At 37.4% G+C, this 25345-nt stretch overlaps 3 protein-coding genes across 15 annotated transcripts in view; 2 read left to right on the plus strand and 1 right to left on the minus strand.

Moving 5' to 3' along the window:
- Positions 1-1879: 1879 nt before the first annotated feature.
- LOC135677031 (calcium-dependent protein kinase 19-like) lies at positions 1880-4938 on the plus strand. Of its 4 annotated transcripts, XM_065188877.1 has the most exons (10): positions 1880-2110; positions 2282-2344; positions 2547-3222; positions 3335-3478; positions 3572-3724; positions 3803-3918; positions 3988-4155; positions 4231-4358; positions 4427-4526; positions 4628-4938. In XM_065188877.1, exons 3-10 carry the CDS (start codon positions 2547-2549, stop codon positions 4700-4702), a joined length of 1560 nt encoding a protein of 519 aa, XP_065044949.1. In that variant the 5' UTR covers positions 1880-2110; positions 2282-2344; the 3' UTR covers positions 4703-4938. The 4 variants fall into 4 exon arrangements, with proteins under 4 accessions (XP_065044949.1, XP_065044946.1, XP_065044947.1 ...); XM_065188874.1 differs by having other exon boundaries at positions 1952-2110; positions 3335-3724; XM_065188875.1 differs by having other exon boundaries at positions 1955-2115; positions 3335-3724.
- LOC135677030 (tRNA wybutosine-synthesizing protein 2/3/4-like) lies at positions 4866-19717 on the minus strand. Of its 4 annotated transcripts, XR_010514521.1 has the most exons (12): positions 19261-19717; positions 16960-17150; positions 16089-16398; positions 12432-12831; positions 10090-11250; positions 9756-9885; positions 8764-8999; positions 8526-8661; positions 6277-6353; positions 5833-5939; positions 5549-5728; positions 4866-5003 (listed from the first exon to the last, which is right to left on the minus strand). XR_010514521.1 is itself a non-coding variant. In XM_065188871.1 (11 exons), exons 1-11 carry the CDS (start codon positions 19712-19714, stop codon positions 5628-5630), a joined length of 3303 nt encoding a protein of 1100 aa, XP_065044943.1. In that variant the 5' UTR covers positions 19715-19717; the 3' UTR covers positions 5472-5627. The 4 variants fall into 4 exon arrangements, 3 of the variants coding, with proteins under 3 accessions (XP_065044943.1, XP_065044944.1, XP_065044945.1); XM_065188871.1 differs by lacking the exon at positions 4866-5003 and having other exon boundaries at positions 5472-5728; XM_065188872.1 differs by lacking the exons at positions 4866-5003; positions 5549-5728 and having other exon boundaries at positions 6255-6353.
- Positions 19718-20811: 1094 nt separating this feature from the next.
- Positions 20812-25345, plus strand: part of LOC135586604 (DNA mismatch repair protein MSH5-like) — a 28870-nt gene continuing 24336 nt past the window's right edge. For all 7 annotated transcript variants that reach the window (XR_010514522.1, XR_010514524.1, XR_010514523.1 and 4 more), the window contains exons 1-6: positions 20812-20924; positions 21423-21454; positions 23632-23726; positions 23911-23991; positions 24069-24138; positions 24799-24862. Coding sequence is in view for 4 of the 7 variants with exons in the window: in XM_065188878.1 (XP_065044950.1) it covers positions 20880-20924; positions 21423-21454; positions 23632-23726; positions 23911-23991; positions 24069-24138; positions 24799-24862 (387 nt within the window). In the remaining 3 variants the exon portion in view is untranslated. The remainder of the gene's footprint in view (positions 20925-21422; positions 21455-23631; positions 23727-23910; positions 23992-24068; positions 24139-24798; positions 24863-25345) is intronic.

The raw sequence follows: 25345 nt of genomic DNA on the forward strand, positions 1-25345 counted from the left end.
AGAGAGAGAGAGAGAGAGAGAGAGAAAGAAACAAATAATTTACAGGCCCACAGAAAAGTTTAAAAGGACACCTTACCCACAGTCACATTGTGGGCACATATCTATAAATAAATAAATATCTATCTATATATATTGGTAATAATATTTTGGGAAGAAAAAGATTTTTCACATATATTCATCTTATCAACATTTGCCATAAAAATCTAGCTTAATCGTGATAAGTTAGTTATAGCTAATACTAGTAAGTTTGAATTAAAGAAATGTAAATATCTATATTATAATATTAAATTCAAAAGATATTAATACTATTTTAATAGATAAATGATAGTATTAACTAAAGAAAACAAACCAACCACAATAGTGGCAATTTCTTTCCATTTTAGAAGAATATATATATATATATATATATATATATATATTGTTAAACTCAACTTATTTAAAGTCATAAATATCAAAATCTTTTATTTTGTCTATGTATATGTATGTGATTTTATTTTTCTTAATTTCCTAAATCAGAAAAGTAATTCCCCACTACATGACTTTGGTAGGTCAAACCCCACTAAACAGCATCAATTGCTGTGGTCCTCATACACACTTGTACTGAAAACAAACAGCACACTTGGGCACAAAGATACAGAACAATTGGATGGTGGTTTAGAGAAAGCAAAAGATTGTAGAGCATATCATTAGCTATCAATCAAGCATATTTGCTAACACATTTCAACTACTACTACTTGTCTCCTTTCCTACCTTCCACATGCCATTTCACAATATAACATATAATAAAGCCTATTTGTTCATCACATCCATTAGAAGCTCAAACATATTAAAATTATCATGTGGATTTTAGAAGCCAAGTTGTTGGTTACAACCACCCTTTTTTATTCTTCATTTTGTTGTCCAATATTATCCTGCATTTGAAGCACAAAAATCCAGAGTTTGTTCCCAAAATTTCTTTTGACTGTAAAGAATGGTGGGAGTACTTTAAAATGAAAGATGATTTTTTTCTTAAGGATAAGTGACATAATTCAAATAGTATTAGTTAGTTTAATTGATAAAGACTTTGACAAATTAGAGATGTTGGACTCCTTAAAAAAAAGATGAAATATTTATTTAATAACAAAATATCTTGCAAGTTTCATGTTCTTGATTTTTTTTAATTATTTTATTTTATCATTCCATCTCTATACTATAGACAGAGAAATATCATATTTTTATCATAATTTAAAAGAGAGAGAGAGAATATGGTTTGAGATTCCCTACAACTCCCATAAACTACAACATAAGAAAACAAAAGATGAGATATAAATCTTTGACATCACAATCTTACATAAAGAGTGGGATTGATGCCAAGTGTTGGTGTCCATCCTTTATACACTAAGGTAATTGAAGTGACTTCTTCTGGCCACGAGTGACGACACGATGTAAGTTACCACAGGCTGAACTGAGGCTGTTGTACACCGAGTCGGGACATGAGTCGTGGATGGTTGCAGATATTTTCATCCGATGTTGCCGTCCGACATAAGGTGGAACCATAATAGAGCAAGATGAACAGCAAACACAGGAAGCTGACAAGGAATGTCCTTCTCTCCGACTACTGCCAAAGAGAGAGAAGGACAAAGTCTTTTACAGTTCGATGATGACGAGCGACATCTATCTACTATCCACTTTCACTGAAGAGAGACACAATGACATACATCTCTCTCTATCTCTCTCTCTAGGCAACATGAAAAATCCATCTTGGTATCTTTGAAGTTTAAATTTAACATAACATGCTGCCAACTAATAGGATAGATAATTTTTAGGAGTATTCGAATATATATATATATATATATATATAGATATAGATATTTCTCTGTCTTCCCACTGTCTTCCAACACTCGATCATGCAGCAAGAAAAAGATATGATGACAGCACTGTATTGTCAGATGGGGACATGTAAAACGACCTTCTCAATTGGTTGCTCTCTAAAATAAGACTGCTTTCCTTTAATTTGAAGCCTTCCCAAACTCTGCGACTTCTCCATGATCATCTCAGCTTCAGACCAAACTTGCAGAATCTGAGTCCGCAATCCTCCAGTCTGAATTCTTCAACTCAACCAGCTTCATCTGTTAAGTAAATTCTCAGTAAATCTTGTGTTGTTTATTTAGGATTTGGAGTTTTAATGTTGATTATTTTGGTATCGAAGTCTTCTTCTTCCCCTCCCCCCCCTTACACTACAGCCCTGCCACCATCTGCAACCTCTCCATGCTCTCATCTCACTTTTATCCCAAACTTGCAGCATTTGGAGTCCACGATCGTCTAGTCTGAGTTCTTCAGCTCAGCCAGCTTCATCTGTTCACAGGTGCAGTGAATTCTCTATGTTCTACTGATATATTTCCTTTTGGAGCTGCTAAATCATAGTTTGATCTTGAAAAACCTGCATGTTGTATCACACAGTGTGGCATGTCTGTCCTTTTGAGTGGATGAATCGTGGTCAGATCTGGTTTGCTGCTCTCTTGATTTGCATTCCTGAGCAGAATTTTGCCTTGTTTCGTTGAATTCAGATGGGAGCGTGCTTCAGCAAAAGCAAACACTCGGTGGCAACAAGAGAAATCAATGGCTACTCCTACCAGGAGCCAGCGCCGTCGCCGCCACAGTACCAGCCTCCTCCTCCTCCGCAGGCCCAACCGCAGGCGCAGCCACCACCGGCCTCCAAGGGCGTGGTCGCTCCCAACGCCATCCTCGGGAAGCCCTTCGCGGACGTGAGGTCCTTGTACAGCCTCGGGAAGGAGCTCGGCCGTGGCCAGTTCGGCGTCACCTACCTCTGCACCGAAACCGCCACGGGCGCCCAGTACGCGTGCAAGTCCGTCTCCAAGCGGAAGCTGGCCACCAAGAGCGACCGCGAGGACATCAAGAGGGAGATCCAGATCATGCAGCACCTCACCGGGCAGGCCAACATAGTGGAGTTCAAGGGGGCTTACGAGGACCGGAACTCGGTGAACCTGGTCATGGAGCTGTGCGCCGGCGGCGAGCTGTTCGACCGCATCATCGCCAAGGGGCACTACTCGGAGCGCGCGGCGGCGGCCATTTGCCGCGCCATAGTGAACGTGGTCAACATCAGCCACTTCATGGGGGTGATGCATCGAGATCTGAAGCCAGAGAACTTCCTGCTCGCCACCAACGAGGAGGACGCCATGCTCAAGGCCACCGACTTCGGCCTCTCGGTCTTCATCGAAGAAGGTCAGCCGCTTCCATGATCACAGGATCTGCTATGATTCTTTGCGCATTCATGTCGATCGATCTCTTGAAGCTCCCTAGTGGCATCGACCATCATCAACTGATCTCACTGCAGGCAAAGTGTACAAAGATATCGTGGGAAGTGCTTACTACATTGCTCCTGAGGTCCTAAAGCAACGTTATGGGAAGGAGATAGACATTTGGAGTGCAGGTGTTATCCTCTACATTCTTCTCAGTGGCGTGCCTCCATTTTGGGCTGGTAAGTATCAAGATGAGACCCTCTCAATCCTTCGGTCTTTGGTCTCTTCATGGCTGATGTCATGGTTTCTTCTGTTGCACGCTGCTCCCCCAGAAACCGAAAGAGGAATCTTTGATGCTATTTTGAAGGGAGAGATCGACTTTGAGAGTGCGCCATGGCCATCTATATCGAGCAGCGCCAAAGACCTGGTCATGAAGATGCTGAAACAGGACCCAAAGAAAAGAATCACTGCGGCTCAAGTTCTTCGTCCGTGTCTAGTTGAATTCTCCACCCATTTAACTCCTTTAGTCTTGCTCGCTGCTAATGGTGGGATTGGCTTTTCAGAGCACCCATGGATGGTAGAAGGTGGAGAGGCATCAGACAATCCTATAGACAGCGCAGTGCTCTCGAGGATGAAGCAGTTCAGGGCCATGAACAAGATGAAGAAGATGGCGCTCAAGGTTAGCGATCAGCACAAGATGGTATCGATCGCATCAGATTCCCTTGTGCTCACAGTGTCTCCCGTCCAGGTCATTGCTGAGAACCTTTCGGAAGAAGAGATCAAAGGGCTGAAGCAGATGTTCACCAACATGGACACGGACAAGAGTGGCACGATCACATACGATGAGCTGAAGACAGGATTGGCTCGCCTCGGCTCGAAGCTATCAGAGGCTGAGATAAAGCAGCTCATGGATGCTGTAAGATGCTAATCTCTCATGCTCTTTCCCGGCTTGACTTCACCGAAAGCTAACATAGATCGGGTCTCTGCTCAGGCCGACGTGGATGGGAATGGAAGCATCGATTACATCGAGTTCATCACCGCCACGATGCATCGGCACAAACTGGAGAGGGAGGAGCATCTGTATCGAGCGTTTCAGTACTTCGATAAGGACCGCAGCGGGTGAGTTCTACTTAGAGCTCGAGTGAATTTTCTCGAGCATTCGATTCGTCTAAACTCTTCTTTGCCAGGTTCATCACCAGAGAAGAACTGGAATCAGCCATGAAGCAACATGGAGTGGGTGATGCAGACACGATCAAGGAAATCATATCGGAAGTCGACGCAGATCATGTAGAAACAAACATTCACTCTTCTAGTTTGACCTGTGGATGGTCTCGCACAAGATTCATGTCTTCTTCTTCTGCTGATCTCCCCCCATTCATTGACTGCAGGATGGAAGGATCAACTATGAGGAGTTTTGCTCGATGATGAGGAGTGGGATGCAGCAGCCAGTGCAGCTGGTGTAGTAGCTTCTTCCGGTACGAATGAATCAAGTGGTGCAGAAATCTAGCTGTAGATGTGTAGCTTGCAATCAATCATCCTGTTCTATTCTTCACAATTGTTCTGTCAATATGGGCTTGGTTGATCATCTGCTCGAACAAGGATATGAGGAACAACATAAGCCATGTTGGACCATGTTGTATTCAGAGCTCTTAAATAAGGTTTAATGAATCCACGAGCAGTAGCTCTTCAAAATCTACAAGTAGCTGAAGCCAAAGCTGGCTGAGTTTGATCTTATCAAAGTGGTTCAGAGAATTGTTCTTCCTCCTGTGAAATGTTGTCATTTGAGTTTTCAATGGATTAAAACAGGTCAATATTATGCAACACAATTAACAAGACTATGCAACGACCATGTTTCTTAAAGCAAACACAGCATGATAAAACATTGATTCTTAATTGTCCTAAGCTAATAACACATGATGATAATATCAATCTAATGACACAAGTGTGTGATTCAAATGTTCCTTGGCCTACCCTTTGACACCTAAGAACTGAGTGCTTGATAAACCTAATAGGGGTCTTTGTCTTCCTAACTACCATCAATCACTAATGAGATGAGACTTCAGGTCAGTAAACAAACCTAATTGGGGTTGGCTGCATGAATCTAATACCACCAAGCAAGGACAGACAAGAAATGGAGACAGAGATGGATGACCAACCGTAGCAGCTTTAACAGTTAGAATTGCCGAAAAAATCATCAAGTCATCGTCTTCAAAAGTAAGATTTCTGAAGCAATGAGTAACAGAATGGACGCAAACAAGATTGAATATAATTCAACACAACATCATACAAAAGATCGTTCAGTACAGTACCGGGCAACTCTGATGTTGTAAGACACTCACTACATCTGCTTCACTTCCAAAATTTGAAATTTGTTTGCGCACATCTAATCTACAATTGTTTGCATCTTATGTCGGCAACAAGATGCCGTATGTGAGGTCCATACCACTTTACTCGCTCCAGGTGGTGTATTGAGACATCCCAAAGTAAACCTGTACAGGGAGAAAACATAACCTCACATTTTTTTACTGAGAAAATATGGTTTAAGAACCGGAGAACTGCATGTCCACAATTCTCATCTTATATGTTTATTTACCTTCAGAACAGGCGATGTTGCTTATGGATTTTACGACATAATCCAACCATGAGGACTCTTCGGAGTCATTGACATTTCCATGCACATGAAGGATGCCGCCTTCAGCCCTGAACATATGATTTGGTTGTAAAAGATAGAAATATTGTAATATTGACTAAATTTTAGGCTCAAATAACAAAATTTAGGCCAGAGATAATGCCAATTACTAATTGTTGTTTGTGAAAAATATAATACAACTTTTCTACTTCCATACTAATCATAAGCATTATGCACAAGTTGCTAAACTATAGAAAATTAATGATAACTCTAAAAAGAATTGTCATGTACATGATGCTCCTTGTATAATCTTTGAATAGCCACGAGGATAAACAGTACAAAGCAACATTATAAGAAATGCACAATATCAAAATCAAGCCAATTACATTATTGGAATAGCTCATCTACCTCAAAGCCCTTACAGCAACATTCCAGCTGCACTCACTTGAAGGTAGGAGACCAAGGCAGACACGATTAGCAACCCCCTGACAACCAAATTGAATGGATCACCACTTATTAGTTGCTAACTAGAACACAGATGCGTTTACTTATTCAATGAATGCTAGGCCAAAGGAGAAGTGGTAAAGAGCAGATCTTTTATCCCATAAAAAACCAATTTTATCATATAGACAATGGTGGAATGCAAAAAAATGCAACCTAGAACAATGTACTTGCAAAAAATTTACCCACCAAAAATTGCATTTATTTGGAAAGAAACAAGTTTCATCATTGATATGGTTTTCTATGAGTACAGAATATAAATAATCTGACAAAATGATCAATGAACAAATTGGAGCCAGGCAATCAGAAAAGATGAGTTCTTACAATAACAAACTCTTCAGGATGCCAAGCTAGAAAAAGACAAGTCAGTGAGGCTAGTATATAACACAAAGCTGCATGACCCAAACTCCAGCCATACCATTCCGCAAAGGATTTTGTTGAAACTATCCACAGTTACCTCTGCAAATTAAGTCTTGCAACTGATTGTATACATTTGCACTTCTATAATGTAGTGAAGATTAAGAATATGATTTTTCAATGTCCTGCAATAACTCCAGCCGATAGATCAGTTGCGAGTTATATGAGAGCCTTCGGAGAGTGGTGAATGACAAGAATACATTGTCTATTCTTAATGCTTTTATTAAATGAACATTTCTTTGTCCTACTTCATTCTCCAAGTAAGTTCAGTTTTCTACACAGAATTCCAAAGGTCAGTAGAAACTTTGAAAAGCCTTGCTGCCTGTTCAATCAAAAAAATTTTACTTTTACATTTAATAAAGGTTTTGAATACCAAATGTACCAATACACGCCAACTATTATTTACCAGTCCAACTAGTATCAAAATGGAAACATATAACTAACATAGGTGCACATATGATTCCATTTTTTAAACTTTATTGAATGGTATAATCAAAGTGGATATACCGATATCATATTGGTCTGATTGGTTACTGAAACTAGTATCAGACAGGTGTTAAATCCTTGCATTGGATATCCCTAGTTATATAACTTTTATTTCTTGTTCCAGAGTCCTAAAAAAGGATGATATCAAACTATCAACACTTAATAAGGTTCGGATTGTTGCGGTGTAAAGATACATGCATCTTTTTTTTTCCTATTGAAAAATACTTTTTTTCTCTGAAACAAATGACCTTATCTCTCCTTTATTTTTCTTTCAATATTATTCTCTCTTCTCCGTACAGTGCAAAAGAAACAAATTGGCAATAGTCTACCTATGCCATAGAACTGTCCCCCTAACTAATTGAACCTCAGACCATTTAGCATAGCATCTGAATACCCAAACCTTGGTACTCAAAACCATTGTGATGAACTGAGCAAGCCATCAGACGGAGCTAAATCTCGTCTATCTAGTTTTCAACCATCTAAATATCTGAAGAATCATCATCTTAAACATGCCAAGTTTGCAATTTCCTTCGTCTAAATCAGCATACCACATAACAAAAGCCTTTCGTTGTTTGGAAATGGCTATGCTGAATGGTGACGCTTTCCCACTATTTAATCATCATAGAGACACGACAATATTGATAGGCATACAACTCCTTAAATTGACTGTGGTTATTCCCTTGTCAACTGTTAAAGCACCAGTCATATGACTCAACATGCCTCATCTCAGCTATTCTATAGTTTCTGTTCCAATCCATATTGCTCGCTAGTACTCTAAAATGAAAACTTTTAGAACCAAAAGATACAGAATCTATGCTTATTAACAAATAAATTCAGCTAGGAATTTAAAACAAAAAAAAGATTAAGAAGCAACAGGTACAAACAGCTTGTTGACTCCATCGAATGTTTTTCACTCGAAACTAATCCCTGAATGCCACAAATTGCTGATGGATGATAGCATTGCAACAATATAAAAACATTTTGATCACCAAAATAAAATGTGACCATTTTCAGAAGTTTTGAAGTCAATACAACAGAACTGAGATGAAAATGATGGTGCTTCCATCTTATTAGTGAGAGGTAAATAAAATTTTATCAGGTGATGGGACAATATGCAATGTAAAACTACATGCCATCTCAAAAACAAAAGATATTAACTTCCATAAAACATGAACCAATATTAACAGACACATCATCATTAGGGAATCATCTTTGAAATATTTAAAGTGAAAAAAGTGCAAACAATGACATACTCTAGGAGCTGTAATGCGATTATCTCCCTCAAGTATGATGCATCGGTCGGCCACAGAATTGATATGAACATTTTGCTGAAGAGCCTCTATGGCATGAGGATTCCACTCGCATGCATAAGCCAGCTTTGCCCTAGCTCTGCGCATAACTTTATGTTCAATACAAAATCATCATAAAAGTATAAAACTCTTTAAAGATTCTAGTAAATGAATATAATCTAACCAAAGGAACTGGCCATACTTAACAAGAAATGGAAGAACAAAATATCCAATTCCAGCAAACAAATCCACAATAATTTCATCTGCACAATCCAATTGAGCAATGCGACACTTTTCAGAGAGGTTCCCTGAAGAAAACATGCATTTTGTTGCATCAAAGGAGTAGATGATTCCATTTTCGTGATGTGTCACCCAGCCATTCTCTCCTAGAAGAATTTCTAATGTGCTGTCCCTTGTCCCAGTCGGCAAAATTCGACCCTGATACAACATCAACATAATTGCATAAAAAGGCATAGCATCCAAAAATACCTGTATAGAACACAAATAAGCATCACATTGTATAAAAAGGGAGCATCCAGTCTTCCACTTTTTCTTTTTTTCTTTTTTTTTTGTGTGCATTACCTTCATGCATCCAGAACATGAAAATGGTATGCATGGTGCAACAGAATCAAACCACAAAAAAATTAAGTTGTTGAGCAATAAAGATCAAGTGCAAAACTCAAGAGTTTTCCGAGTATGAGGCTCTTTATACGTCCACAAATGTGTGATGCAGAAAGGTAAAATATTTGCGCAGCTTTGGCACAGCGAAAATCATCAAGGAAAATGCCAGATTCAATCATCACAGAAAATGCAAAATTCAATCATCACGGAAAATGTGAAATTCTTGTGCTGGACCTCATGAACATCCATTCTTTCTTTGGCTGTCTTTATAATTTGTTTCCCAAGGAACAATCAGGGAATGTTAACCATGAAAACTTATGGCACATGTGAGAACTATAAAGTTTTAACATTTAAATATACCAAACAGGAATCATAATTTCTAGCCATGAAATTAATTCTATTACTAACCTCATACTGCATGAGTTACAAACAAGCATGATAAGTTCATAGCATGTTTCATAATCATATAAGCTTGCATTAAAAAATAATCCGTGGAGAAAATAAGGAAGAAAAATAATGTGACAAATGACACTAGAAAATTGGAAAAACTAAAGCAACTTGATAGTAACTTACTTGACGTGCTAACCGCTGGGCACCAAGAGATTTAGCAACAATAGGCCAAAGTTCTTCTCCAACAGAATCCCATCTAGGATCCATAAAAGCAGTTTTTGGAAGAACAATAATGTCCCCTAGATGCTCCCACCTAAGTGGCACATATCATTTTGTCAAGATGTAATATAATGTTTGAAGCCTTTGTACATTGTAATGATGATTACCTTAAACTCATACCTCGAAAACAAAAACCAAAAAAAGACCAAACTTTCATTGTGATAACGACTTAAATATATAGGAATTTTCTGTTTACTAAAGAAATAATAAAGATAAACATGAAGCCAATGAATCAAACCTTGCAGGTATCTGCTCCAACAGTTGTAAAGGCATCCCTTTTTCAGTTAACAAAGAGCACACAGATTCTCTCAGTGTCTTTTGTGGAGATTTGTGAAACTTCTTGCTGCAGGCTACATTGTCTATTAGTAAAGAACCTCCACATGATAACAAGATGCTCAATGCTGTTGACAGAGAGACCTCATTTACAGAAAGGTCCTTCAGATATGCATGGAAGTTATCAGAATAGTCATTAGTGTCATTTAGTTGAGTCAGTTGCTTTTCCTGTACTAAACCATAAAATTCCCGAGTGATTGGTAAACAAATATAGAAGCCATGTGGACTTGGTTGAACATTTCTTGAGAGATCCAGATATCCAAACTTCTTGATTACATCCTTGGCAAATTTAGCACAATTTTTCTTGATTTGTAGAACATACTCTTTAGCATCATGCCCATTTCCATTACAAGACCTATCAACCAATTTGTTTGGTTCGGAATCACAAGAGGCTCCACGTGGATAATTGTTGCAGAGTGAACTCCCGAGCATGTTTGTCTTGTTATATTGTATAACCGACTGATATTCTGTTTCAGGGCAGAGGTAACCAGTAGATTCTAACAATTGTAAGTTTATTTTCATTGGCTGGTTAAACTTTGTCCCAAATGCATAGCATGATGCTCCACCACCAATAATAACAAGTTCATCATCGACTACACAGGTGGAGCTTCGAACCCAAAGTTCTCTACCAAAAGAGTCAATGGTCACATGCACCCAAACATGACAAGTCAGGTTCAGCAAACTCAACTCTTGATAGTGTTGCCTCACAGGACAGCCGCCTATAATGCCAAGATAAGTTTTGTACACAAACATTGAATGTGAAAATCTAGGAAAAGGAGCTCTTCCTGTTGTCTTTTCCCTTTTCCACCGTAAAGTTTTGACATCAAAACTGTAGAGATCACCTAGTGCCTTCTCACCATCATAACCCCCAAACATGAACAACTGAGAGCCAATTGCAACCATAGAATGTGAATGACGAGCACAAGGCCATTCTCCAGAGATGTTAACCTCACTCCACTTCATGGTTTGAGTGTCTAGAACATTCATGCAGGAGTAGATCACTTCGTTATTAAGTCCACCAAAGACATATATTTTTGAGTCCATAGTCACAGCTGCATGGCGGTGCCTGCAATGGAAATATAAGTAAAAAAAGATGATGGATTTACAACTTCAAAATTGATAAGGAATATGGTTAAGTGGAAACCTTGTATAGCAATAGGTACTCATATGATGGCAAACAAACTCCAAACTCCAAACTCCAAAGTCCAAACATCAATTAAAGTTATCTTTGCTATATTTAAAAGCTATAGAAAACAGTTGTACAGTTCAAACAAATGCTAGCATAGATCAGCTACCATAAAGCATGGAGATGGATATGCAAATGAATATGGGTTATCAAGAAGATAGAGTAAATCCTAAAAAAAAATATATTATATGGCAAAAATATGACAAAAGAATATATTTTTAATACAATATATATGACAATGTTTGACTTGTACTTAAAAGCATTAGTAAACATATGTTGCACATAACAATAATTGACTAGCATCCCTGATTTGTTTACAACAGAAAGGAATTGCTTTTAGTTAAAGAATGTACATAAGATACCATAAACTTCTGATACATCAAGATCAGTATTCTGATTTCAATTATTGCAGGTTAATTCTTAATAAAAAAAATAAAAATTGACATATTCAATCACATACCCATCGCAACTAAAATCAACAACTAATAGTTAACAAACAAAATTCTCTAGAACTTCCACAAACTATCTTATGAACATCCTAAAAGTATAGGATATTTTTATAGTAATTCAAAAGATTTGATATTTCAACACATTATAATAAGTATCCTACAAGTGTTGTATACGGCATGCACAAAATAAGAATATGGCAAGCAATTTGAAACCGACGTGTCAGAAATTACCTAAAGTTTTGAAGAGGAATATTCTAATCAAGAAGTACATATGGAATACAACACTTTCTCACTTTATCATGAGATAACATTCCATATGTAATATAATGATGGTTCTCAAGCATAGAAACTATTCACCAACTTAAATAAAATACTAGTCTTAAAAATGATAAAGCTACATTTTTAAAGTCAACTTTTCTGGCAGAACAGATAATAAAAACAAGAATGTTACATGTTGAAGAAAAATTAAACAGTAAAACTCTATTAGTCACGATTGAGTGAGGTTTCACTAAAAGCTAACCATAAACTGTTATATCTGTTAAGTCATTCTCCCCATAAAAAGCTTGTGAAAAATAATAACAAAGTAACTTAAGCATCACTAAGGGAGGTTACCTTGGATTAAAGACTTGGCCACTACAATCTAGTAAAGACCATCGATTTTCAGTAGTTTCAAGAACCCACACATCATTAAGAATCTCCAAGGGACCAGCCCTTCCTCCAATAACAAAAATACTGCTCCCCACAAGTGAAGACGTATGACCCATACGTGGAGGTGGTGAACTTGCAACTTCAATTTTTCTCAACAGTCCAGATTGAGGATCCAGCAAAAGTGAATAATTACTTCGTGCATGACGTCCCAAACCTCCGAAACCACCAAAGACAATTACCTGTTCCTTTCCTTTGATATTTAAAGCACAAGCTGACTGACCCCATAGGGAGAGCTTTTCAATTGGTTCACCAACAATCTTTAACATGACAACTGAAAGAGAGCTCCTGGAAGTTCCTGATATCTCTGTTGACAAATTGTAACTTAATCTATAGCAGAAACAGTGGTGTGCTTTAAATCATCTGAAAGTGGCATAAAGTTTACATTAAAAGTTGAGTTCCATATCTCCAGAATCATCAATCAGAAAATGTAACTTTTGATGAAAAAACAATGACGATTCAATATAGCAAGTTTCTTGTGAACTAAATTCTTTGGACCATTATCCAGAGAGTGAAATTGTGTTGAAGCACAAGATCTAAATCTCGAAACTAAGCCCATATTAGCCATTGACTGAACCGTAGTAGAGCACCAATGTACCAACGTGTGGTACACCACCATACCAGTTGGCATGGACCAATCAGAAAGAGAGAGAAAAGAGCAGAGGTGGAGGAGAGGGAGAAGCAGGGGGGAGGAGGAGGAAGAAAACACAGAGGAGAAACGGAGGATGAAGTGAAGGTGAGGTGGAGTTGGAAGAGGAGGAAGAGGAGGAAATGTACCAGAAGCAACCATAGACGAGATGGACAGGGAGGCAGCAAAGCGATGCAGCACGGCCACAATAACAACACAATGGCAGGGAGGCGCTGGAGCAATAGAAAGAAAGGGAGGAAAGAGCAACAAGAGAGAATGTGATATAAAGAGAAGCAAGGGAGGCAAAAAGAATACAACTATCAGTTGTAAAAAATTAAAAAAAATATATGGGCGTCGAGCAGCAGGTACCCCGGTTTTATTCATTAAAACCAGGAGGTATGCTCAGTTTGTAGAATTACCGGACAGCAAACCATGTTCCAGATGAGACTGGATAAAATTGCCCAATCTACATCCCGTTATCTGGTTAAAGTAGTAAATGCCAGTTGATATGGACCAATCCAACCAGTTTTTAATACTTCGGTTATGCAAAAGGTCTACTCCAGACTCCATTCTTCACATGTTAAGTCCTATGTCCATGACCAGCACATTTGTTTTGGGTTGCACATATCCACAGTATCCCATAGTCATAGTTGGAGAAGACTCTCGAGATATACTCATGCCCCGCAACTTCAATATAATACTACTCAAAACCCTAGAACTCGATAAGGATTGTTCCATTTTTGAAAAGTTGAAGACATAAAACTAGCAGCTAGTGGAAGATATTGAACCTGGCAATAGGAACGTAAAAATGGACTAGCCAAACAAAGAAAAAAAAGTAAAAAAAAATGTAGAAGAGCATATTTTACACTTATATGTATTATGTAGTACATCAAGTAAACTACAATTACATATAACAAAGTAATATGATATCAAAGATTTATATCTTGATGCAATACTGCTTTCGGTAATTACTAGACCAGTATGGTACCAATATATTGAGCAGCATAGACCTTTACCACCCGGTATCATCAAAAAATAATAATAAAAGGTAATTCGACAGGTTGATAAATATTGATTGCTACACATTGTATCGACCAATTTGAAAGCATATGTAACAGTAATACAATTCGGAAAGCCAACATAAAAATCAACCTGAACAATTTTGATTCAGTTCCATTTGCTCTCCTGTGGTTCAGTTCAGTCTCAATTCTGAAAATGGAACAGACTCATGGATATTCTCTTAACACCAAACTGAACCAGCCCACATAAAATGCTAGTTCCCAACACTAGCACCTGATATGGTGGTATATGTACTCAATTGTGTGAAAAGGGCATCAACGTTTAAGAATAACTCGTATCTTTCTAAATCCAAATCAAACCACAAATGAAATTAAAACAAATAAGGAATATCAGAATTTCTACTTGAATCCATACTTCATCTGTTTATTCCTCATTCCTCAATGATTTGAATCATATCCAATATTCTATATCTGGTGAAAATACTCTTCAAATATAATCAAATCTTAATCAAAGGTAAACTTTCTTACTTGCCATGATCCTTGAATGAAGATTGGTTCCCCTCTTGTCAGTTATTTTTTACTATACACAAACTCAAATCTCCATGAAGATTCCTCACCTCCTATAATTTTTCTTCTAATAAACAACACAATACATGTCCCAACCTTTAATTTCCATATGCCAACCTAAAAATTTCAAAGAAATTCCTTACTAACAAGCATTATAAAATAACCAAAAAAAAGAAAAATAGAGAACTTAAATAATAAAGTCTAAAACAAATTCAGCTCTAGCAAATGGGTCTGATCATAAGTGCAAAATAATCATAAGGACTTCTTCAGTTATACCTAGTCTACACAAGAAAGTGCTGGACCATTATACTTTAAGCAAAGTCTAAAGCAAATTCGGCTCTAGCTAACGGGCCATCATAAATTCATAAGAATCATAAGAACTTCTTTGGTTACCTAGTCTACACAAGAAAGTTCCTAGACATCTAGTGTTAGACCTTTGACCTTTAAGCATGGGTGGCTATTGAAGCTAAACATATAATTCAAACAAATACGCAAATATGCAAGTAGAGCATGGTTGCCTTTGAGCTTGCATATACCTCCTGCTTGTCTGCAGAATTGCTAGCCAAATGGCACATTGATCAATAATTGCTATTAGTGGAAAGGAAAGAAGGAAATGTAAATTATTCTTCAGATATCTGGTCGCAACTAAACTACCCGCATCTAATCTCATCTAAAGCCAAACATCTCAGTACTTAAAGTTCAGCATTTGAAACTAAAAGGTGATTTGATTGCTTGTTATTGGTCAGCTTCTAGCTGGCAAAGACCTTTTCTTGATCTGGCATTATAGATCTCAAACCTTTCCCAACAATTGTATTTCTCCTCCCAGTCTCTAAGTACATCTATTTATTCTAGCTGCCTACTTTTGATCCTATACTGAGCAGTTTACCACAGTGGTTCTAGCAAATATTAATTTCCACTAGCAACAAACCAAAAGAGAAGCTCCAAAATACAATGATAGCAACTGGTATAATTATATATTTATATTAATCCCAAACTGTCCATGCTTTGAACAGCTCTCCTCCCATACAAAATAGTAAACTTCTCCAAAGTCAATTTGTTGATCACTAACTCACCAAGTAACTAAGATCCCAGTTCATTTCAATGTAACTCCCAAAATATTGTAGAGCCAAGTGCCAACGCGGGAATAATAACACAGGTTATCAGAGCATGGCTATTGCAACCAAAATTTCAAAGCTTTTAAATCATGGAAATGAACTGTAAGTGCGTCATCTACAAAAATCTGTTAGCTCCTTTTTCTTTGTAAAAAGATAAAAGATAATAGGAACAGTTTTTGGAAAATAGAAAAAAATGTAATAGAAAATGGGAACAAGTATGCATCTGTTAGTTTACCTAAATTATAATCGGTGCCAGTAGCCATTTCAGAGTATCCAGTTTCCACTTCATGATAATGGACTGATTCTTCTAACAATTCCTTAGGAGTAGCATCAATGCCTTTCTCTTCCAAATGCCCAGCAGACTTGAATCTGCTTCCCCCTCCAATATCCTCACCAGGTGTTACAGCTTTATTCCTATTTAGTGTTGTAGTAGCCCGAGAGACATTTGTCTTGGCTTCAATATCTAATGAATTCCCTTTGCCAACCTTCTGATTGCAATCCTCTTGGCTACAATCGATAATTTCCTTTGATGATCCTGAGAGGCCCTGCACATTAAATTAAAGCCCATTTTGGTAAAAAAGGATGCATAAGTGAACCCCCATACAAGAAGGACCAGAAGTTATAGAAAAATAAGATTACTACCAACTTATTGTATCTGTTTTTTTTATTTTCCCTCTCAACAATATATTTAATAGCCAAATTCCAGGGTATAATAGGGAAAACAGTTATTCTAGTATATCACAGGAAAAACAGGTAACAATGACAAAAATTGTTGCAGTATGCAATAATTGGTCATCTAGATTCTAAACCATGTGTGGATTCAATGATATCTAATAAACACCAATCATTACAGCTTATAGTAGGCATCTCTGTAACATACAATTCAACTGGTCTTTAAAAAAAATACTGAATCTTACCGTTATCTGAAGTCAGGAAAATCTAGAGAGCATATAGTTAACTGATCCTAGAAAGAACCACACAGAAAATGAGATAGTACCAAATGTGCCTCCATGTGTAGATTTGATTTTAAACCAACTTGCTAAAATAATACTGCAAATGAAGGGAATAAATCTAATTTTTACAAGAAAAATGCAATGTAGTCTCACCTTGCATTGCAAAACGTGGAGAAAGCTTTCTGTTCTTTTTCTATTTACTTCCATCTTATCATTAGCAATAGAAACAAGGTAATGGACATACTGTGCTGTCACCAGAATATGATCCATTTGTCCCAGTGGCACCTCCAAACGAATAGAACATCTTATAGCAACCATAATACGCTTTTGAGTGTTTGTTATTCCTGTATAAAACGACAACAGTTGGCATTAAAATTCAAAATAAATTATTACAAATGGTACAGGAAGACAAGGTTCAAGACAAAAGACAAAAGACAAAAGACAAAAGACAAAACCAAAACATAAGCATTTAGAGGTTCTCCAAATTATTTAAGAATATGGTGCATGAAGAAAGTGATGTACAATTGAAGGAGTCAATAAGGATGTGCAAGGAGTTACAACCCTCAAATAGTCAGGCTTTATATTCAAACATAGACGAAATGGTTTCCCACAAATTAGAGAGGTATGATACAAGAAAGACGAGGTATTGTTAAAATAAAACGGCTTTAAAATATTTTGTAAAATATGAAGATAACTCTGTAAGAAGCTTAATGAGGAGACAAGAATATGTTTACATGTTACAAGAAAAATGTTTTAAGAAAACACAAATTAGTACATATAACCTAACTAGTTGGTTCAATTTGGGTTCGACCAAGGTTCATCGTGCGACCCAAAACGATAAGGTACAAGCGGCACATACCGGTCCGATAGGTGACCAGCATGCAGACTGTCCTATACCGAGCGATTATATATTACGGACCTTGTATCGATCGATACAGGATCTATACCTAGCAGAATGATTAAAACTCGATCGTTACCAACTTGTACCAGTCGATAATGATCCAATTTTAATCAATATCGATCAAGAGATGAGGTTTACATGTATAATTGACCGTTGGAACTAGTTCAAAGGGTTTTCAAACCCTTTTCTCCCCCCTCTTTTAACATTTTTTATACATGTCACCCAAGATTCAAATCATGGAGCTCGACAAGATATTAATCAGATTTATACACAGAAACAGAAGGGAAGGGAAAGGTAGTCGATGATTTTAAACAAATGCAACAAAGCTTATACGACGTAAACACAGGGTCGGGCTCGCTGTATTCCCAACCATCGTATCATGAAAGACCTTATGGCCAACAATAGCATGATGATAGTTGGTCATTCCTTTCCAAGCAATAGCACGGTGATTGATCTTATGATACGGAGCAACAGATCATTGAATACATGTCCCAACGTTCTCCAACCTTCACACCAATACATGCCACAATTATACTTGCCTCAGGAGTCGCCTCGGACACGTGTCGTTCATGATGATCAGACTACAACCATTATCACATTTGTGCACTAATGACATACGGTGTATCAATAAACTACATCGTAGGATCAATTTCAGGATTGGATCTAACAAAAATAACATATCGATATACAAATACATAGAATCGAGAATCCTAATCCATCGCCCGTGGAGTCTCCTTGTTCTTTTTGGTGATAGAATCATGTATATCCGTCAATCGATCCTTTTATTACTTAATTCATTTGAATCTTAAAATTTAACTCGTAATCTAACAATTCAAGTCAAATTTTTGTAGATAATTCAATATCAATGGATGGACGATTCAAAACGTGCCACAACACTGCTCAAAGCTCAAAAAAGATATTTGTCGCTATTCCTTCTTAATTTATAATATTTTTGATGAAATTATACTAAACTTATATTTAGTTCAAAATTAAAAGCCCTAATAAAAGTTTTTTTTTATTTTTTAGGTATTTTTAGAGGTGTTTTTGGGCCTTTTTTTGTGCCATCGGCACGCCCCACCATGCCGACACTCGGCACACCGGTACGGGGTGGCACGTGCTGTGTCGCCGACCGGTTGGTACGCTGGCTCGGATCAGTAAGTCAAACCCTAGGTTCAACTAATCGTTACCTATAGCTATAGAAAAAAGACATCTTAGTTTAAAGTTGGCATTTCACATCTTAAGCAAAATTGATACCTACAAGTCCAACCTAAAGCATACTTTCAAACTCTTGAGTTGTTAAATCAACAAGAAACAAGTTAAGTAGAATTTATCCTTCTTTTAATATTAATATATCCGACCTGAAATTTTCTAAATCATGAAGGTCAAGACCTATGTTTTTCTTCACTTTATATATCCTAATGAAGAGCACCTCATCCTGCTTCAAATGACTCAAAGACATTCTTTCAATTCAAACCAGAAATCAACACTAGATCTTTTTGTTTAATCTAATCTGTAACAGTTCTTTCATAAAGAAAAAAAGATCATTCACTTACCCGACTCTCTAAACCCACAAGAAATCGCGGTGGAAACGAGCACCTGCGCCGCAGCGACATCCCGGCACTCGACCGCGATGATTAGAGGCTCAAAACGGAACACCAGATCCCCCTCTACGGACTTCTCAGGGCCGCCGAAGAGAAGGTCGACGACGGCGGCCGGGTCGGCAGGGTCGTGGCTGACGAAGAGCCAACTGCCGCCGGCGGCCTTCTTCTTAGACGCAGTCTTATTTCCGTCGCCTTCAACGGCTCCGGCGTCGGGGGCCGGGCGACGGCCGTGGGCGAGGATGGAGATGCGGCCGGAGCAAGAGCTTGTAGTGAAGTATGAGTGGTGGCGGTTGAGGGCGTCGAGGACGGGGACGATGGGCGCGTCCACCGCCCCCTTCGGCGATTTGTCCGGCGCCTGCGCCGCTAGCGTCGCCATGACCGCCGCCTTCCGCTTCTCGAACTCCATCCTTGTTATTGTTCTTGTTGGGTCTACTGATGCCTCTTTTAAGGCCTTTAAATCGGGTCGGGTGGTGTTTACATCGACTCATGTCCAACCCGAACCCATTATGCAAAATATCGGATTCGGACTTGTTAGATGCTGAATATGGATCTATTGCAGGCTTCGGATCCAGCATTGACCTGAGGTACGGGTTTCACGCGGTGAGACTGCACCGCTTAAGATTTATCCTGTAATTAAATTTGATCATAAAATATAAGTTGATGGTTGAAATTAATTTTTCACAGGATCAATCCAAAGAAGCTTTATCGATGTCGATAATATCAATATAAAAAGCTTTAGTACACAAGAGAGTATATTTTTTAGTTATAATAAGGCTTGCCCTAGTGCTATAATAATATTATTAATTTTAACAATAAAAGAATATACATGTGTACCTTTTAATTTTATATTTAGATAATCTACGTAAAAAAAAGATTTCCATTTGAGAGAAAGGAGAGGGAGGCACTTATCTTTTCACTTTATTATTCTACCTAGTCTTTGTAAGCATAAAATATGTAATATACTGTATTAAATATAAAAATGATTTTTTAAACTTAAATTAAAATTAAATAATTAGATCTGATTTAATGATACATACATTTTGATGCTATCTAAAAAGATATATCTATTTGATCTGTGAAGCACTATCTTTTCACCATCCTCTATTCTAAGCTTAAGTAGCACGCTCACCCATTACATTACATGCCAAATCTCTACTTAAGAGGAGTTTACTAATCAACCCTCAATTTTTCTTCTTTGTTTGCCATTCATGTCCCTCTATTAATGAATACAATCATGAATAAAGAATGTCAGATGATGCAATGTGAAAAAAACATCATCGTATTTTTTGTTGCAAGATTGTGACACTAAATATCATCTCCATTTACTTGTTTTTTTTTTGGGAAAAGGAAATATGCTTATTATCTTATTTATTGTTTGTGGAAGGAGACATTGTGACACGCATGGAGTGATGTGGAATATACCCGTGAAGATAATATAATGATAATAAAAATGTGTTCATCAAGTGGTATTGTGAATCGTGATGGAGCGATTAGTCTTGCACGTGCGAAAGCTTACTATAAAAGCGGCTTCCTCGTTCGCGCCTTCATTCGATCGACGGACCGATCGGCGAATGGAGATGGAGGAGGAAGTCGCCGAGACGGTGGAGGAGTCGCAGGTGAATCCATTCTTTGATTTCTTGCGCATTCCATCCTTGAATCTTTCTCTGGCTCGCAACTACTCCCGATTCCCCTGTTGAGTTGTGCTGGAATAGCAGCTAAAACCCTAATATTTTCCTGTTTTTGTTTGGGGAAACTGAACTGGTTGTTGTTACGAGGTCTATTCCGAAAATATTGTGTTTATGTCGTATGGTAGTTTTTGATTCTTCACTTGTTCCACCTCTTCCTTTCCCCGACACCTACCACTTCCGTCCACCTAGCAACCTTCTTGTTCTCGAGGGATGTAGGTTGCCATAACTCGATCTTTAACTACAACTTACCTTATACATGTGAAACATATGTCATGATAGTGTTTCTACAAACACATTTTCTACTTGTAGCATTGCACTATTTTACCAATTCAGTCATTATTACTATTGTATTAGCATGCCGATTATCAGGAATCTCGGATTACTTTTGTTCTGTTGTATGCACTTATCGTGCAATATATTTTGTAGGTGTACATGGCTTGCATTATACATGGTCACAGGTAAGCAATTGCCGTGTCCATTTTTTTTTTTTCTCTTTATGCTAGAATGACTACTTTTGCATCATTTTATTTTGTTAATTTTTACGTTTAGATCATTCATTTGGAAGGAATTGGTTAGTTTTAATTAACGTGGATCATCTAATTCACAGTTGCTTTAATTAGTCTTCTGTAAAGACTACCCCAAACAAGTCATTTTCTCCATACGGTTCCCATCAATCTCTTTGTTTACATAGGCATTATAATTCATCATTATGAATAGTGGAATTTAGAATGATCAACGTTAGAAGGTCCAGGACATGTAACACCCTGTATTGGGCTTCATGCACCGGAGCTAGTAAGATTTTAGTGCTGATGTATATTGGTGGTATATAGTTTGTGCAGTTTGATGCAGTTCTATCAGGCTGAGTTTGGGAGTCTTGGTTTGTTTCTGATCATTTCATTTGAAATTGAATCAGTTTTTTTTATCATGCATGAGGGTTTCTTATCCACACACGTTCATGTGCCAGCACTGACCAATGTAGCCTGAGGTGTGGATGGTGGATGGACGATCACTATCATCCCTTTCCATCCAGATTGTCTACCTGAAGTAATAGTAGGTCCCTCCTTCCCCTTATCAAAATGTTGGGACCTTCCCAGTGTCTGTTTGTCTGCTCCTTTATCTCCTTTCTATTCTTCTGTACCTGTTTTTACTATATCTGCTGTCTGCCTTGGTCCTTGCTTTGAAGAAGTACACAACTGGGGGGCTATTCTTCTATTATGTCCTCGTATTTCTCATTGTTTTTGATATGCAAATGGGTATGATTCATGGGAAGGTAGAGAATGCTAAATTTGCATCAAGGGACTAGATCTCATCACTTGAAACTTGATCATGTTCTAGTACTCTATTGAGGCACTACCATGTAGACTATCTACAGTACATGAGCTGGTTTTTATTTCCCATGTGCAATATCAACTTAAGTGGAAAGAGAAGGAACCTTTATTTATTAGTCACTTAACTTGAAGATACTAATATGGATTCTTATGTGATCAAACCCCAAATCAAGTATATGCAAACAAATTATGTTCATTGTTCTTTATTATATCGTGTTCATGTTTGTGGCTTAAAATTCATGTAATGTTTCATGTTCTGATTCCAAGCAAATAACATACTAAATAGTTGAACATGATACTGATCAATTATTCTAAATTTAGTGTAAAATCATATTGAAAAAAATGGATGACATGAGGTTCCCTTCAATAGAGGTTTGAAAAGAATTTCATTATATGTAGTGTTAGACAAGGATTTAAGTCTTAATTCTATGCTAGTTTTGGTAGCTAGTCGGACCGATACGATACTGGTATTTTAGGTGATTTACTGACCTAGACCACTTGGTATACCGAGAAAAATATGAAAAAGGACATGCCAGCTTGTTCCAGAAACTGGTACTGACTAACAGGTTTAGCACCCATCATTGTTTGGAACGGTAACTACTGGTCCACACCAGCCTGGCTGGTATTTAATTCCTTGGTCTTCTTTCTTCATGTAGATAACGAAAGCGGTAGCCTTATTGTGATGCCAAGGCCTGCCCTCAATGAAAAATCATATCAGAGATAATCTATTAAAATCTTTCGAAAAAAAAGGCTACTATGCCAATGCTTCTTGTGGCATGCTGGTATACAAGTTTTAACAATTGCGTCAGACTGCTTTTTGAGTGTTGAAACACCCTTATGCTGAGACAATAAAAACCTTCATCGAAATTTCTTTTTTTTTGTAACATACTACAAGTTAAATATTTTTAGAGGCACTACAACAAAGTGAAATTATAGGCAAGAATGACACTATCATCTTCTATACATTTGATAGATGTTGGAATGCATATAGAAGATTCTTGTTCAAATCCTTGTACATTTTTCTAATTGATAAGGGGCCTACATGATGACTCAAATAAGAATACTTGGAAGATGGATGTGCCTCATAAGATCAAAATTTTTTTTCTGCACTTTTATGAAGGATGCCGTTTGCCAAGCTCTACCTCATTGAATGCAGTTATTGCTGATTTTTCTAACAGTCCTAGAGGCTAGATGATTTGGCATTTGCATTAATTTTGCAAATATAGAGTTGGAGTAGCATACTAGATAATTTTGTATCTCGTGTGATTTCCATTTCATTTTAGATGACTCACATTTTGTCAATGTAGAGTTGGAGTAGCATACTATGATGCAAATACACATCAACTTTTTGTCATTGAATTTTGGGAAGATGGAAATGGAGAACTTCCTCTGATTGATCTAGGTAAATGCTGATAATCTTCATATGCAAAGTCTTTAGTCTGTCCTTATGGATTTATTTCTTTTAGTCTGTATCCTTAAGTTGGTCTATTTTATAGCAAGTCGACTCCGATGCTAGCTGCAGCATCTCTTAAGAATATATGACAATTCTTTCTACTAAGAGTTTCTCTGGTTTTTTGCTGAATTAGTGAAGTATCAGGTGAAACCATTGGTCATATATGCCAGCACTAAAACAGATGAATTATTCTTAGCTGCTCTACAGCGAAATGGTTTGTAACTTCAAAATTTCCCTACCAAAGTTCATTGTCCCCGTTCTCTTTTCCTCTAATTTTTCATTATTGAACAGTTTCTATTGAAACCTTTGAAGTGAAGCTTATACGAAGTTCAATTTTCAGCTATGAACAAGCATGGCACAGGTATGTATGATTCTGAGAAGTCAGGAAGACAGAACTTTTGTTTTCCTTGGGTTTTGATTTAATTGAATTCATGGATTGCATGTGCAACTCTTATTGTCCGTAGCCAACCATGCCATGCAAAAAAGGTTTTGTGCAATGTGGAGCTTGAATCCACGTTTCTACTGGGGAATTGTGATTGGCATATGACTGACATATGCTTGATTTAGCTCTCATACGATCGGATATCCTCCCATGCCACAATATTGAAATCTTTTGTTTGGTCAATATATAAAAATTGCTTTTTTGCCATTCTAGAGTTTAGTCTTCACTCCAAAACTTTTTAGCTAGATGGGATGCATTTTCCAATGTTGAAATATTGAAGTTAAATCTTACCTTGAAATATCTTCACTTTCATGGTCATCTTAGAAAGCTTAATCAATTGACTTGTGAAGATAACATATATTGGTTCATTCTTGCTGCTTTGTTCTTCATCTTGTTGATTTTAGATAGCAAAGCTGAGACCTAATGGCTAAGTCGTCCTTGTGTGTTGCATTTTCTGGATATTATCAGATCTTGCCTCAGCATTTTAATTTTAGCACTTCCTGGGCAATTTTCTTGTTTCCCTAATCTGCTTGGAGTGTCAGGGTTCATACATAATTCTTAAATTTTTTTGAACTGCAGATTAGTTTACCTAAGGGTTGCTGGAATGGATGATGGACTTAGCATCAAAGAGAGAATATGCTTTGTAAGCACTTAATTGACATGGATCCTACTTGAGTCCACATGATTGTTATTTAGACAGAGAAACAATCAGGCATCAAATGATTCACTATGGGGGTGTTTAGTTTCCTACATACAGATGCTCAATAAGCTCGTTTGTACACTGATAAATGCCGATATTTATTAGTATTGTTGATGCAGGTTCATCTAAATTGGTTCTTTTTATCTACAAATACCAGCAGTTTCTCGTTATAAGTTTTGTTTAGATTTCTGCAATATGGAGCCTTTAGTATATGCCAGCCTGCATTTGCAAGCATCACACAAGATAATTGTTCAAGAAACAGATCAAGCAACATACATAGGGCATCTAGATAGGTACAAGGGTCTCAGGAGTCCGGACTTCATAAAGGTCTAATAATACAAGGAGCGATGTATTATAGATTCCATAGACACCTGTATTATGTCATGTTTACGGTGACTAGAAGTGCATTTTTTAAGCTCATTCTGC

The sequence above is a fragment of the Musa acuminata genome, chromosome BXJ1-6 (assembly GCF_036884655.1).
Source record: "Musa acuminata AAA Group cultivar baxijiao chromosome BXJ1-6, Cavendish_Baxijiao_AAA, whole genome shotgun sequence".
Lineage (NCBI taxonomy): Eukaryota > Viridiplantae > Streptophyta > Magnoliopsida > Zingiberales > Musaceae > Musa > Musa acuminata.

Excerpts from the sequence above, each read along its gene's own strand:
- LOC135677031 (XM_065188874.1), top strand. The coding sequence starts at position 2,547 with ATGGGAGCGTGCTTCAGCAAAAGCAAACACTCGGTGGCAACAAGAGAA. Across the intron at positions 3,223-3,334 it reads CTCGGTCTTCATCGAAGAAG|GCAAAGTGTACAAAGATATC; the intron begins GTCAGCCGCTTC and ends ATCTCACTGCAG. Across the intron at positions 4,527-4,627 it reads CGGAAGTCGACGCAGATCAT|GATGGAAGGATCAACTATGA; the intron begins GTAGAAACAAAC and ends CATTGACTGCAG.
- LOC135677030 (XM_065188871.1), bottom strand. The coding sequence starts at position 19,714 with ATGGAGTTCGAGAAGCGGAAGGCGGCGGTCATGGCGACGCTAGCGGCG. Across the intron at positions 16,399-16,959 it reads TCCACGTTTTGCAATGCAAG|GGCCTCTCAGGATCATCAAA; the intron begins GTGAGACTACAT and ends TTTAATGTGCAG. Across the intron at positions 5,729-5,832 it reads CAACATCGCCTGTTCTGAAG|GTTTACTTTGGGATGTCTCA; the intron begins GTAAATAAACAT and ends CTCCCTGTACAG.